The sequence below is a fragment of the Grammomys surdaster genome, unplaced genomic scaffold (assembly GCF_004785775.1).
Source record: "Grammomys surdaster isolate TR1022 unplaced genomic scaffold, NIH_TR_1.0 1164, whole genome shotgun sequence".
Lineage (NCBI taxonomy): Eukaryota > Metazoa > Chordata > Mammalia > Rodentia > Muridae > Grammomys > Grammomys surdaster.
This window is the reverse complement of record NW_021605583.1, coordinates 2,851,812-2,867,618: the sequence shown is the minus strand read 5'-3', so window position 1 is coordinate 2,867,618 and position 15,807 is coordinate 2,851,812. Positions and strand designations below refer to the sequence as shown.

The following is a 15,807-nucleotide window of genomic DNA, read 5'->3' as shown; positions in this document are numbered from 1 at the left end:
TCATCTCGCTCCACCTGTGTGTGCCTAGCTGCTGAGCCGTTCGTTCTCTCTCTGGCAGCATCTCTCACCCTGGCTGTTGCTGGCTTCCTTGCTGTTCCTGGCACACACCAAACTCATTCTTCCTGTTAGGCCCTTGTTTTATTGCTCGTTTACCTAGAATGAAGCACACTTCCTCCCAGCTGTCCATTTGACTGCCTCAGTCCAGTCTTTCAGCTTTACCGGGATGCCACGTCCTCACACATGCTTGCCGATTGCCCTGTGTGAACTACCAGCCTGCCCATGCTCTCCCATCTCCCCTTGACTTGCAGTGCTTTTCATGGTCTTATTTCCATGACCTTGAAGAAGACCCAGTGTGGTAGGTCTTGGACCATTGGTAAGGACTGGATAGGTTCTGTCTTTATGCAGAGGAATGATTAGATTAGCCAGTCTACTGATGTAGCTCACTGTTCCTCTTGAAACAATAATTGGGATTTGGCTCTTAGAGCCCTGTGTCATTCTTGGTGGCCTCCCCTCAGAGAGCACCCTCACCTTTGTTCTGCCACCTCACCATTCTTCCAGCTGCTGGCTTGTTGCCCCCTGGATGCTTGAGTTGTCTGCACTGCACTGGGTCTGCCATTTCTCCCTGGTTGGATACAGCATGCTCTGTCTCTGGGACCAATGTCATAGCAGTCTCATAGGATTGTCCTGGTTTTTTTACCTTTGCCCTTTTGTTATTTGTTTTCCAAAATTTAAACTAGGTACCGTCCGTCATTTCTCAGCCGTTTGCCTAAGATCAAGTATAAATGAGCCTATCCCACCTGAGCTTGCCTTTCTTCTTTCCCTCTCATCCTTTCTCCTGTCCTTCTTCCCCTTCCCTTCCTTCTGTCTGCTGTAACTTTCATTGGAATAGGAAGAACTAGTAACGGGATTGTCCCTGTGGAGCCAGTATCAGAGTCCCATCCCCAGCCTCCCATTTCCTTGATTTCTGAGTTGGAAGTTCAACATATAATCTCAAGAAGAAAAGTTTTGCTTCAAGACTCCAGCTCCTCCCTGTGTGGCACTCTTAACTGTGGCCAGCACACCATTGCTGCCTCTCTCTGGCAGTTTAGTCTTCAGTCTAACTGGGAACCAAAAGGCAAGACAGTGTTTCAGAGAGGCAACATTAGGAGAAGGGGTCTGGGAGAGAACTACTTCTCTTTTATTGACCTTGTGAAAATTGTTTGAAGAATGACTCAGCATTTGGGGGTCTAAAAATAGCAGCTTAGAGCTGCTTTTCAATTAGGGGGATATACTTTCTCTGAAAAGTTCTGTTACTTCTTAAATGGACTCTCCCTTGTTCTTTCCAAGGCTCTTTAATCAGTGGTGATGTGACAGGAGGGACAGCAACCTCCCTGACACCCTACTTTCCTTCCCTCTCTGTCTAGGAGGCGGAGACTCCAACCGAGCTGATGGGAAAATTTGTTGCTTAATTGGGGGAAGGTAGTTTTATGAAGACCAGTGCCCTCAGAGCGTACTGATGTGGACTCCACCAGAGTGCTTGTTGTACCCCACTGTTCCTTTGTCTTAGGAATTCCACACAGCCACCACTGGCTTTGAATTGACATCTGAAGTTACATGGACATAGGACCAAAGTCCAGACTGTCATCTTTTGAGCTTGGTAAGGACAGTCTTGCTTCATAGTTTTCTTAGTAGTTGGATCGCCATGTTTAAATTATTTTAAAAATGCATATAATGTTGAGTATTGAGTATAAGCTGAACACTCCTGGCCTTGGCAAGTGGCTATAGATGTTTAATGACCTAAGGAAAGTAGAATTTTGGTTCTGCAGGAAAGGATTATAATACATCCCTGTGTTAGCTCTTGGTGGCTGTATAGTACATTGAATAGGCAAACTTGTCAGGTTGCAAAATAAACTTTTCAGTAGTCTGATGACAGATTTTCAGTTTAGTCACAAAGAAAATTAAGCTTTTTATACATATCTCAAATGTCAGAAGGCCAACTGGAGATGTGGGGACAGCTAGTAGAGATGTGGGCCCAGCTAGTGGAGACACGGGGACAGGTAGTGGAGCTGTGGGGTGGCTCATGGTTTTTTGCTTGTTGTTCTAATTTTGGTTTTAGTTTTTTCCTGATGCTCTACCAGTTGACCTGAGTTTGTGATTTTAGAGATCACATGTGCTACTCTTTTGTAAATTGCCTCTTTTCTCCTTACTAGAGTCGTTTCTATGATAACCTTATAGATAAAAAATACTGTGGCCAGGAGATATGAAGCAGCACCTGCCCAGTCACTGCATCAGAGCAAATGTTGGGTGCCAAGACTTCGGTTTGGAGCTGAGTTCTTGACAGCCCTAATGAGTAACACAAACCCACCACTGCAGAATGCAGGTGACTAGAAACTTGCAGAGATCCAGAGGGAGGGGTTTCCCCGATGACCTACATGCTGTGCTCTTGGACGAATTCTTTGATTTCTCTTTGCTTCCTTGTCAATTAAAAGATGAGACTACTAATCCCACTTCATAGTTTTGGTCCTTCCTTTCCCAATAAAATATGTGGAAACATGCAAGTCACTTAGTGAGTGAAGTTCTTCCTCATATTTCAACGTTATCTCCTCTACCCACCAGCCATCATAGACCTTATGCTTGTAGCTCCCTAATAGTGACCTCAGAAGTCACCCCTTGCCATCTGGGTGACATTAAACCAGCTGGTAAACTCATTGCTTCAGTCCCTGCCCCTCCCCCCCTCCCCCCCCCCCCCGGATGGGCGCGCACACTCACACACACACACACACACACACACACATAAAATGAGGCGAGGAATACTGCCACCTCATTGGGTTGTCAATGAGGACATAGCAACTAAGCATCCCACGTGCGTCAGACAATCCCTAAGAGTCAGGTGGTACAACCTGTGTTATGCGTTATATAAAATGCTGCTTTCTCACCTTTAACATTATAAAGTGCATTCACAATAGCCTTTGCTGTAAATTACAGTGAGTTCCATGGTGTTTGATCTGATGGTAAACCCACAAGGTAAGATGATACTCTCCTGAGCCTCTGGACTGCATAAATCAGGGGGTTGGCAGTTTGGTTTCTGAAGCCTTGGCATTGACTGATCAACATTTGGTTCATTGGTGAGCATTTAAGAACCACCAGTGAGAGCACGAGAAATTAGCAATCCTTCATACTGTCAGGAAGCATTGAGATTGAGCTGTCAGGGGCCAGGGGTGAGCGCTTCATTGGACTGAGCCACCCAATTGCTTGGATTCTTTGTCTTCCTTGGCGTTCTTGGACAGAGTCCATTGAACTAGGAAGCAAAGACTTTGGTCATTCCATTTAATAGAAATGAACTTAGAAAATCCTGGGTTAACCACTTAGACATATTAAAAATAGGAGAACATTAGTTATTGATTAAACGCCTTTAAAAATAAATCAGAACAGTACTGAGGCACAAAGTAATATAGACCTTCAACTTTAATGTACAACGTAAACCATGCCTTTTGAGTGGAAGAAAAAAGAATCTTTTCTTTTTAATTTTTATTTTTTAATTCATCACAATGACTGCATTTATGAGATACTGGGGCAAGGATGACAGAAGAAAATGCAAAAAGAGAAACTGGACATTTGTATTGCACTTAGTAACAAAAGCCTAAACTTTTGTGACTGTGTTTTATTGTTGTTAGGTTGGTTTCTTTTCTTTCCTTTGTTCCCCCTCTGTTTTCCTTTATGTTTAAACAAGCCTTGTTTGACTGACTCTAACCTTTAAATAATTGGGAAACTGGAGGAGGGAAACTGACATTAACATCCGTTGAAAGATGGAGAGAGGGAGCAGTATTCAGCCAGTTGGTCAGACAATTGTCCCCTCTTTTGCTGTGTAGAAATTACTTTTGTGTAGAAATTACTTCTCCTTAACTGGCACCATTGTCAGTTAGTGGTATTTAAATGACTCACGTCAGTTCCTATTGTTAATAATGAGTCATCTCTTGGCCCTGACACAGTTGACCCATTTCTAGGAGCAGAAAGTCATCTAACTACAAATACTCATCTGACCGATTATGTCTACTTTACTGCTCCTTCCTGCTCTTCGACATGCACGTGGCTGCCTGTGCTTGTCACTCTTCAGGCTGTTTGGCAGCTTTGCATGGTGGAATGGCTTTTCCATCTCAGCAACTTTTTGACCTTTCGAAATTTAACCAAGATGTAGCCCCCTTCACTCTCCCATTGCATTCAGTCCAGGTCGGTAGATGTACATTGGGTACTGGGCCCTAAGACAATGAACTTAAGGATAATAGTCATGGCTTGTGCCCTCAAAAGACTCTGGGGACTTGGGGATATAAGCACTGTGATGTTACTCAGCCCTCAATGGATAGTAAATACTCTAGAAATACAATCTAAGTTACTCCCAGTGCACCCCCCAACCACCCAATTTCTTCTCTTGCCTTCGCAGATGGATAGTTTCATCTCTCTGTTCCTTTGATGTCATCCATAAAGCTGGCCCATTACCCCGGCTTATGGGTCATGAACTCTAGCTACTGGTAGGTGCTATCCTCTGGCCCTCCACTCCTGAACAGTCAGCCAGCTCTACCTCTACCCTGTCCTTGTTTCTCTAGGCCCCCATTGGTTTCCCCAGTTATATTCAGATTCTCCACGCTCACATCTACCGTCTTGTCCTTTGCATGGATCTATACTGCTTTCTCCTCTCTGGTCTGTTTTCCTAATGAGGGCGGAGTATAATTTAGAGGCTTAATTTTAGAGAACTATATGAAGCAGCAGACCCATAAAACGTTATGATTCACGACCACTTGTTTTGCTCTCGTAATGCAACCTAAACTAAAACGCCATTCATCAAAGCTATAAAAGCCATTCATGGCTGTCTTTAGTATATGGTGTAGAGTATAATTCAGTCCACAGAGAGGCAAGAGATGGATTCATGGGGCTGTTTGCCTGGTGTGCATTAAAGAGCAGTAATTTCTTAGCTAGGCAGAAGACCCTCTTACTATAAGCCCTGCAGTCTTCCTTAACCCCACTCAGTTCATCTTTCCATCTTAATATCAACATATTCATTCTTATATGCAGACTTCTTTATTGGTGAATAATAATGTTAAGTACCTGTCTTATCCCTCATGACTTTTCTGATCTTGGTACTCTTCATCTGTGTAGGACATTGACATACGAAGTTGTGCTAGCTATAAGCCCAGGTGTAGATTGCATAAGGAATAGCTTGGTCATCTGTAACCTAAAATAATACTTTAGGAGAGGCACTGCTTCTCCCATCTCTGCTCCCCAGAGGGAAAATTATCAACATTTTCCTTGAAATGAGTGGAGGAACACAGCCTTGGGCAGCCTCGGCTGTTTTTCTATAGGACTGTGCTTAGAAAGCAGTGGTGGTGATTAACCTACGTGGTTAACTATGGTGGCCTCAAACGTTGAGGTGCCTCTTGTATATTGTGATTTGTGTTTGAATACTCAGGTCTGCCCTTTCGCGTTTTCTCATGCTCATGTATGTAGGTCAGTCACTACGCACTAGGAATTACCTATGAGATCCTGTCTCAGAAGTGAAGGGCTAAAGCCATTGTGAAGACCAACCTTTGTTTGAACCCTGCCTAAGACACGCTGCCAACTTTTCCGTTTCCTCATCTGTAAAATAAGTTTGTCAATGTCCTGTAGGGCTCCTGGGAAGATAATATGAGGAAAATCTCTGTAAGCTATCACTTCACTCGTTAGTTCCTGCTAATTGGAACTACTTCCTTGAAAATTATGACTTTTTATTAGAGTCTACAGTAATGGTAATGAGGCAGTTGATGATGGAGAGCACTTGCTGAGTCCAGATAAGCCGAAAGGCCTCAGTAGAGCTCCAGGGTGGGCAACTTGGACGCACAATTCACTTCGTAAAACTAACCGAGGCTTTTGTAAATAGAAGTATACCTTAAAAATGAACCAGGTATGTAACATCATGGCTAAGCGTCGGCGACCTGCAGTTTTGTCCTCTTGGTTTGCTGTTAAATACAGCGTCGTGACTTTGAACTTACCTTCTGTACATTGGTTGCTTAGCTGAAAAGTCAATTCTTTTCTGTGTGAGGAAATAGGCTTTGTTTCACCGTAAACTGCTGCAGTTGGCGACAAGCTCACGGATTCCCACGTAGGTTGCACCTTGTCCTGCATGTTTTCCCTGCATCCCAACATCCATCCTTTTTTTTTTTTTTTTTTTTTCTACACCATACTTCTTTTTAAACCCTCGTGAAGCTAAATGATTTTCTTAAAGAACAAGCTTCATTGTTTGGCAGATGAAACTGGCAGTGCCCATTAGGAATCTTAAGCCGGGTAAATTTTCAAATGCTCAACAACTTTGAGCAAAATTTTAATGCTAGGAAATAGGTTAAAAATGGTTTGAGAATTGTTTTGAAACTATCATCGCCTTCCTTTATTTAAAAAAAAAACCACAAAAATAAAACTATTCCCCTTCAAGATATAAAAATAGCATTTCTGAGGTTGTTCTTTTCAAGTGCAGAGCCCAAGAGCACCTATCTTCTAGAATTAAGCTCTTGCTTTTGGATGAATTAGTACTACTGTAATTTTTTTTCTCTTGAGAGTTCTTAGGCCTTTACTATAACTACAAAAGGCCTGTCTCCTGTGCTCCACAAGGATAAAATATAAATATGTATTCTCTTCAGTGTGTGTATGCGTGAATGTTCGTGGTCATGGTTTTTGTGTGTGCATGTTTTTGCAGGTACATGTTTTTGCGGAGGGGTATGCATGAGTGTCGTAGACGTTAACACCAGGCTTTCTTCCTCAGGAGCTATCTATCTTGTGCTTGAGATGCGGTTTATGTGGCCTGGGGCTCTCTCATTAGAGATGCATGCTGACCAATGCGTTCCAGCCCTGACGTTATTAGTGACACTGTGCCCACCCATCCTATGTATATTCTAGGGATTGAACTCAGGCCCTCATGTTGGCAGAGCAAATGCCTTCCAACTGACCCATCCTCCAGCCCCCAAAGAAGTACCTTACTTCTCTTCAGAATAGCCTATCACAGCTCTGGTCAAAGGTCTTCTCTGGCACATGGCTATAGAATGACACATCAGTAGATAGCCTATTTGTTTGTTTGTTTGTCTGTCACTTTTGTTGCCCTTTTCCAGAAAGAGAGAAACACATTGTGCCTTGAACTTGCATGGGTTTTCCCAGTCCTCTGGGAGTCCAATCCATTTATAGCTAACATCAGGTCAAGGCCAGAGGGGCCATGTCCCCCGCAGTTGTCATTAGCAAGCTCTTATTTCTCTTCCATAGAGAAGCTGAAATTGACAAACTGTCTAGGGAGATGCGCGGCTCTTGGCTGCCTGTTTTTAAGCAGGACGCATTAAGGATAAGTTACTTGTCAAGGTAGAATTCTTCATCATTAATCACCAAGAGGCCACATTCCTAGGTAAATAAGCTTCTTGATAAAGCCACATCTCGCTGAAAATATCCCTTCTCGACACCTGCCTGCCTGCCAGCCCGGTCACATGTGCTACCCACTCAGAGCAGGCTGCCTCCTTTAGTTGGGATAGGGATGAAGCAGTGCTGATCTATGAGGGTCTGAGCCTTGGAGGCTATGTGAAGCCTGCTTTGATATGTACACAACATGAATGAGTGTCTGTGTAATAAGCCTGGTATACTTTTTTCATCTCTTGTGCCTACAGGGACTATATTCCCTATCAGAGTCAAGTTTGTTCTTTAGGCCTGATGATTAACTCCCTGTTTCTTTTCTTTCCCTGCCTTCTCATCCAGTAGTTGTGTTATATACAAATTCTAGCAGTTTTTTTCCCTGTTTCAAATAAAGCTCTTCAGAGATGCAAGCAATCTAAATCATATTTTTATAAGCCTTCTTGGAAGAAGACAGCATGGATTCCATTTTAGTAAAAAAGGGCATTCCATTTTGTTGTCATGTTAATGTCTACTCCCCAAGCGGTGTTAGGAGGGTGGGTGACCACCTGCACAGACTCTCAGAAGTGGCCCATTTGTTGCCATATTCCTGATGTGTGTGACTTTCCTGTACTCACTACCCCATCTCAGTTGCTTCTCTTGCTTTGTAACCTTGAAGGCAGAAGCAACCTAGGCATAGATGTAACTCACCCACCCTGGACTGGATAGCAACTGTGTTACTAACCTGGGCCTACAGTTAACTGGATTGGGTCCAGTGGCTTCATGCAGTGCAGCCAAGTCCCTTGTCCCTTCATGAAGAGGAGGTTAGTTCTGTGCAGCCATGCAGTATGCAAGTCACATGCTCATTCTCGGGTACAATGCCACATGAGAGCTTGGTAGGAACTAAATATTTCAGATGTAGAAAGGAATATTGTTCTAATTAAGCTGAATATGATGCCCATGGCAAAATATGTACTTAATATATTGGAATACGTGTGAGAAAATTACATGTGTTTTCCTGAGTTGGCTCCTCCCCACTTACATCCTTGCTGAGGGCTATTGTTTGGATATTGGTTACCATAGGAGAATTATTTCCTTACTCATCTGGGCTGCACAATAAATGCTGGGGAACCGTAAGTTCCACTGATCCTTACATGTTTTTTGGGGGGGGAGAAAAAGGACATAAAGTTGGAGAGGTAGAGAGGTGGGGACCTGGAGAGGATTAGGGGAGGGAGAAACTGTGGTCAAAATATATTGCATGGGTTTTTTTTTTCCTTTTGTCTTAGTCGTTATTCTATGGCTGGGAAAAGATGCCACAATCAAGGCAACTCTTATAAAAAAAAAAAAGCATTTGAATGGAACTTTTTTACAGGTTCAGAGGTTTAGTCCATCATCAGGATGGGGAGCATGGCAGCACACAGGCAGACATGGTGCTGGCCAAGGAGCTGAGAGTTCTACATCTGGATTGGTGGGCAGAAAGAAGAGAAAAGTATACTGTGCCTGGATTAGACTTTTAAAACCTCAAAGCCTACCCTAATACTTCCTCTAACAAAACCACACCTCCACCAACAAGGCCACACCTCCTACTCCTCCTTGATGACAGATACATTCAAATATAAGAGCCCATGGGGCCCATTCTTTTCCAAACCATTACATAACAAAAGGAAATCTTTCTTCTAGGAAGAATATGAAAAGTTCCATTGTTTGCTATAAGTTGTAATAAAACGAGCCAATATTTGACTCTTTTAATCCAGAATTCCTGGTACAAACCCCTGCATTCTTAGCTGGTTATCATTTTACAAAGAAAAGCAGTTGCCACCTCCTTGCCCTTGAGCTCGTGTCTGACTGTACTGTTACACACTATTTGAGTGAATGTATGTATCACCTACCATCGTAGCCCACTTTCTTCATCAGCAAAGCCTGGCCCTCCAGACTCAGTCTGAATGTTTGTCTTCATTCCACCGCCTCCCCACCATTTGACTTTCCACCAGGCTGTATCAACTGTCTTTGTATTAGGGCATAGCCTTTTCTTTTCAGGTCTACCATGTTCAGATGGCATTGCCCTCTTACCCGTACTCCAGTAGCCTCCCAGCTAGTCATTCCAGTCTCCTCTCCATCCTCTGTCAAAACCATGAAGACATGTTAGCATCCTGTGTAATGTGGTCCTTGGTATATAGTTGGGTTGCACGCAATCTCTCTCTACCTTGTTCTTCCATGCTCATTTTTCAGCATCTACAGAATGAAGTCTTTTTCTTAGCCCACCATTCAGAGCCTCTCTTTCATCTTAGCATCTCCTACTTCATCACAGGCATTCATGTAATCTGTATCATGTCTTGTCCTACATCTTAGTCTATCTTTCTCATTTGCCCTATGAAATCCTAAATAGCTAGTGGACAAGCTTGACTTTTTTTTTAACCTGTTTATATCTACTTCATATAATGATAATAAATCATGACCAGTATTAATTATAGCTAACATCCTCTGAATCTGTACTATATGATCATTACTGTTTAAGTCCTTTACACGGTTCTCCGTATGTTAGCTCACAGGACAGCCATCCTTCCTTTTGTTATCATTTCCATTTATAACAATGCACATAGAATTCAAGAGGTAGAAGAGTACATGCCTATGCAATCTAATCAGACACGGCTTCATGCCCACCCACAGGGCCTAGGAGAGAGGGAATTCATTAGAGAGATGGGCAGTCATGAACTAGGGCCTCGAGAATGTGGCTGAAAGAGGGGTGAGAATCGCTGAGCAGATAGAGAGATGCGGGGGCACTGTAAGAATGGCTGTGGCGACAGCAGACACTGGTGACAGAAGCGCATCCTCAGAGGTCTGGAAGGAGTGGAACATGGCTCAGTTTGTGTTCTCAGCATTCAGTGTAGTAACATGATGATGACTGTGAGACAAAGAATAGGCCAGCCTCGGTACTCCCTCCACAGTAGAAACTCCTGTGAGCCAGGCATGATAGCTAAAACCTATTTGGAGCAGGAACTTATGGGATATAGAGGAGGGGTTCTTGGGGTGCAGAGGGGGCTCTTAGTCACTCCCTTCCCCAGTTTGACCTTGGTAACCACACTGTTTTGTTCTCTGGCTCCAAACAGTAGAAAATGAAGCAACCCTGGCTAGTCAGGGTCCGCTTCTGCTTAAGTTCTCGGTACAATAGTCCCCCACTTTTAGCAGACGGTAACACTCCTGTGAGCAGCCGTAGTAGTAGAGTTAGTTTTCTGAAGATTCTTTTCTTATCAAATTAAGGGGCAAAGCATGCCTTGCTCTTTAGCATGTGCTTCAAGGAGCTCTAAGCCCAGTGTGTTTTGTCAGACCCTGGCTTTCGTCAAGTCTTAGTAACAGCGTTGGAGCTTGGTGGCTGATTGCAAGCTTTGGGACGTCAGTCAGTTCTACATAATGATCCCAACAGGTGAATCAAAACAGAAACTTAACAGGGCAAAAGATGTCTCTGCAGCAGATCTTATGGTGGGACACTATACTGCTAGTCAGCAATATGTCCCTGTCTACTCAAGCTGGCTATTGGCTACCAACTGTGAGATGCTCCCTTGCTGACAAGCCTCCCCTATTCTGTAGTTTGCCCTCAGGCTGGCAATTTACTGCATGCAATCTCGTTGAGAAAATGTGGTCTTTATTAGTGTTCGGCACAGATCGACTTTGCTTTGTCTGGATCTGCAGAGCTAGTTGGATGCTGGGTGCTAGGAAAGAAGAAAAAAATGAAAACAAAACAAAACGGGACAGATGACAGTATGAGGACAGGAGGAGAGGTGTTTTCAGGTATTAAGAATGAGAGTGCTGGCCGGCCTTGTGTAGAAAAAGATGCAAGCTGAATGAGTAGAAGTAGCTAGAAATAGGTCATTAATACCCACAGACTGTTTGGGCACATTCTGATCAACAACTAATTGTCAAAGAAATGCTCTTGCTAGCAGCAGTGCAGTGTGTGGGTTTCTACATATGTAAAAAATAAAATAAAAATAAACACCTTTAAATGGAAAAGACAGTTCTTGCCCTCCAGACGTTGTTTACCCCCCATCACGACAGGTGTGTACAACTTTCTGTACATTACCTGTGTCATTGTGAGCAGATATGCACGTATTCTTGTGCCTATTTTCTCCTGTCTCTTCTTAGCTTTGTCTGTTGACTTGGCTTCATCTCCCTGGTCTAATGTATTCTACCGAGGGATTTGGGAGTGGCAAAGCCCCAGCTTCTTCTTCCCCATCTCCCATATGTTGTCTCTGTAACAAGTGCCCACATGTGTGGCTTTGTCGCCTCCTCATCCTGCCGGTGCCCATTGTTTGAAGCAGTTCTTTGGTTCATAGATGCTACCGAGTCGCTTTTTAAGCACAAACACAAATGCCTTGCCAGTAGAAATTAAATGCCAGGGTGTAGGTAACAAATATAAATCATAGTCGTTTAAAGTAGTCATTTTGTAAAGAACTCGAGAAAGCTAGCCTGGGCATTAAATATTCACTGCCCACCTCCTCTGAAATGGTAAAACAGCTTCATGTGTTAACAATGGGTAATAATAAGATACATCAAGTTTAAATAACCTTCCTTTTTCTCTCCCTCCTTCCGAAGCTATGACTTGGCAAGCTTGAAATTAAACCCAAGTAAGGGTGATAACTAGACTGCCACTAACTGGTTGTGGGCTAGACTCTCCTCTGCTGTTTTCTGGATGCTCTGTGGCTATTTGAAGAGACTGTTCAATTGGAAATTGCTGCTAATGGGATCAGCTTGAATTTAAAGAAAAAAATAGATCTCTGTTAGTGAAAACAAGTAATGTGGACCCTTAAGTAGCAAGTGTGTGATTATCCTCTAATGCATTCTGATTTGTCTCCCTATTAAGGCTCACTGTGTCCTCTTGGAATAGTTAAAACAAACCTTTAAGTGAGTGTATGCCCACTCCCTCCTCCCTTTGGAACACCCCCTCGTTCCGCTGCACTTCCCATGTTCTCAAACAAGTTACTTGCAGATACAAGGGTGAGATCAAAGAGAAAATTATATATGTTGAATTCATATCGCCCTTTGTTATCAAAGAACTGTATACACCTTTTATCTTCAGTCTTATATGCAGTACGCATTTCCTTGACAGTGAAGTTTTCTCTTTGTGCCGTACATGGGACATACTGAGGCAGTGTTTCCTAAGGTCACATCGGAAAGCATCTCTGTCCTCAGACAGGAAGAAAGCTTGCTGTGTCTGGGTCTCTCTAGAGAGAGTAGAGTCAGCTAAGGCCCTCTCAGAAAAGAGTAGCTAAAGCTAGGATCTGGAAACTGAGTTGGAATTGGGCAGGCAGCAAGGGGTAAGCCAGAAGTGTGTGAGGGGTTATTTGCAGTGCACATGGAGATGAGTATGCTCTACTCATGGGGAGCTGAAGGCACAACATGGCGCCATCAGTGCTGCTGTTTCTGGGCAGTGATGTCACATGGAAGTGTCTGGTGGGACTGCCCAACCAGGTTTTCCTTTGTAGTTTTTATCTTGAGCTAGTTAAAAAAATGGCAGACAACCATTTATAATGGTTGAAATGTAACATTAGCTGAAGGAAGGAACTTACGTCAGTTGGAAAGCCTTATGGGGGCAAAGGGTCCAGAGTCAAATTTCTGGCAAAAGGTTTTGGAGAAGAGTCGGGATTCAAGAGACAGTCAAGACAGAGACCAAGAGAGGGCTGTTTGTAGTGAAACCAGGTCAGATCTGGAGATATGCACCAGCTCTGCACTTCCGGTGCAATTGTTGGGTCCCTGGGCGGCGTCCCCAGTTCTGGTGTTTATAGATGCCTAAACCATCCAAAGAAAGGTGTAATGAGGTTATTACTAACATGGGGATTGCATAAAGTGAAATTGGCTCTGGTGGCTCGCCCTCTGCAGCCCATTCAGGAGACAGTTTCTATACTTTCAGATTTTTTGGGTGCTGCTATTGTCTTTAACTCTCTCAATTTTTAGATGCTACAAAAGACAGGAGAGGCTCCAGTGACAGACACATTGCCAATGGCATTATTGCCCTGGACCATTGTCAAAATTGTATATTAACAAGTTGTGTGAGGTAGAAATGGGGACAAGGAAAGACAGACTTTTTAAGCCCAGCCATTTTGTTTTTCAAGGGACAAATCTCCCCGGGCGATAACTACCAGATTGATGTGGGTAGTGAAACGGCACTCAGAGAGGAGAGCTGTTAACACAGTGTGCTGGCAGAGCCTGGTGCTCGTGCTTAAGCACCTGCGCTGTTCTGTGACTCAGAGCAAGAAATACGAAACAAACCCCCGTTGTCTAACAGGAACCTGGCAGGAATAGTCCCTGGGTTTCCATTTGAACAGAACTCCATTAAGAGATTACCAAGAAGCACCAAGGCTGTGGCTGAATAAGCAATTGAAATCCAACCCTAAAGCTCATCTAGATGAGTTCACACGGTCCCCTCTCTGCAGAAGGTGGCTGGAATTATGCACACCTTATGTTGGTGTTTAAAAGCATGGGGGTGGAGGTATGGGGAAGAAAAACAGGCCTTGAAGCCCCACCAAAATGTTCTGTAGCTGGATCCTTTTCTAGAAGAGTGGATGCCTTCTACTACATGGGTACAAGACTCCAGACTATCTCACTACCACACCAGTGTGTTTATGGTGACGTCCCTTTTCATTCATTTCAAAGATGATTTTGAATTTGTCACAAGACACAGCCATTTCATTCTTTCTTCAGGCGATGTTTTTGATAAATGTTGATGAGTTTGTAACTGTAAAACCAAATGACATTTCTAGTGTGATACACGATTCACTCCTTGCATAATTATATCTAATGGCTTTGCGTGGAGAAAGGCATTTACCATTTACTTTTGTGTAAAATGACAATCTAAACCCCCAGGCCCGAGTTTTTAAATTTTTTTTTTTACACAAAGATAAAGACTTAATTAAAAACCAAACACAATTTATTTTTGTAACCAGCATTTAAGGTATCTAGTTCTTTGGTTAAATATGTGATAAAAATCACAATGCTTTCAGTAGCAAAGATCAGTGAGTCTCATTTTCCCTCTGTCTTTGAAACACTGACGAACCCATTTAATTATCAAACTGATATCCAGGATGGCTTCTTGTTTCTCATTTCTAGTTAAAAGAGCTTTTTTGAAATTTAGCAGAGAATTGAATAATGTGTTCAGTTAATGAGGAACATTTAAGAGATGTTTCTGAATTCAGTGTGATAGCCAGATGATAAACCAGCACCACAGTGTAGGCAGACTGTCTGGGCAGCAGTGACATTTTCGTCCATTGACTGTGGGCAAGCTTAGTTTTATTTTGCTTTTTTTTTCTTTTTTGGTTTTATATTCTGGATATTCTGGTATGTGGTGTAGAAATGGTCCGTTGTATATTTTGAGGTGTTTATTATCATAAAGTAGATGGCTTCCTAGAGAAAAACAGCTCTGTTTAAGAGCATTGGCTGTTCTTGCTGAGGACCTGGGTTCAAGTCCCAGTACCCACAATGCAGTTCAAACCTGCCTGTAACTCCAGTCCCAGGAGACCTTACATACTTTTCTGGTCTCCAAGGTCACTGTAAACACATGTTACATGTGCATATGTGTACACAAAATGCCCATAAATGAAAGAATGAACAAGTGTCTTAAGAAAGAAAGGAGAAGTAAATCTAATTAGTCTCTTCTATGGGACTTGAAGGAATGTTCATATTTTCTGTCTCAGTATTTCACAAAAACTCTTACTGAATAATTGTCAGCATCATGGGGTCTGTCTTTTTCACATTGATGTTAGGAAGCAGCATTTGCTGAATTTTTCAGAGTTAATGGTCTGTTTGGTTTGGGGGTTTGTTTTTAGGCTAACCTGTGGCATTATAAATTCACACGAGAAATATTAAGTGACATAGTCTCACATCAGACTAGCCTCCCAGCTTTGACTCTCCTGCTCTTACCCCCCTGCTGCTAGCCGAAGCCTGGCACAATCACACCTGACTCCTGGTTTTGTTTCTTTGGCTTTGAGGGGGTGGGTAGGCATTGCTGGTGATCAATCTAAGGGCCCCAGGCTTGACAGATAAATTCTCCACGACTCTGCTACACTCTGCCTCTTACTTCTAAGCGAGTCTTTAAAAAATATGACCAAATTTTGGACACCTGACCAAATCCAAAAGCCAAGGAAACGTTGGTATGGAAGAAAAGAATAGAGAGGGGAGACGGGGAATCTGTTTATCATAGTAAGCACACAAACAGGGGTAGGTAGTTATCTGACACCTGCGCTGGGTTTCAAACTTTGGAGAAACGCCGCAGCCAAATCTAATCCGTGGGTTTTGAGGTATGAGAGATGGGAGAAGTGCACAGACTTATAATTAAAATGCTGGTGGGAGCCTCCAGCTTGTATCTCAGGTCGGGGTTTTAATAATGCATCTGTGAACTGCTTTCTCTCGCCTTTAACAAAATCCTGCAGCCATAGTCACTGCAAGTTTCTT

General features: G+C 43.0%; 1 protein-coding gene across 3 annotated transcripts in view; it reads left to right on the top strand.

Annotated features, from left to right (window-relative positions):
- Positions 1-15,807, top strand: part of Cadm1 (cell adhesion molecule 1) — a 321,034-nt gene that overhangs the window by 208,784 nt on the left and 96,443 nt on the right. The window contains exon 1 of one of the 3 annotated variants that reach the window (XM_028783701.1): positions 1,570-1,636. The exons of the other annotated variants lie outside the window; for them this stretch is intronic. Coding sequence (XP_028639534.1) covers positions 1,594-1,636 — 43 coding nt within the window. The 5' untranslated portion in view covers positions 1,570-1,593. Of the gene's footprint in view, positions 1-1,569; positions 1,637-15,807 lie in introns of those variants that run through there. 3 annotated transcript variants of the gene reach the window in all.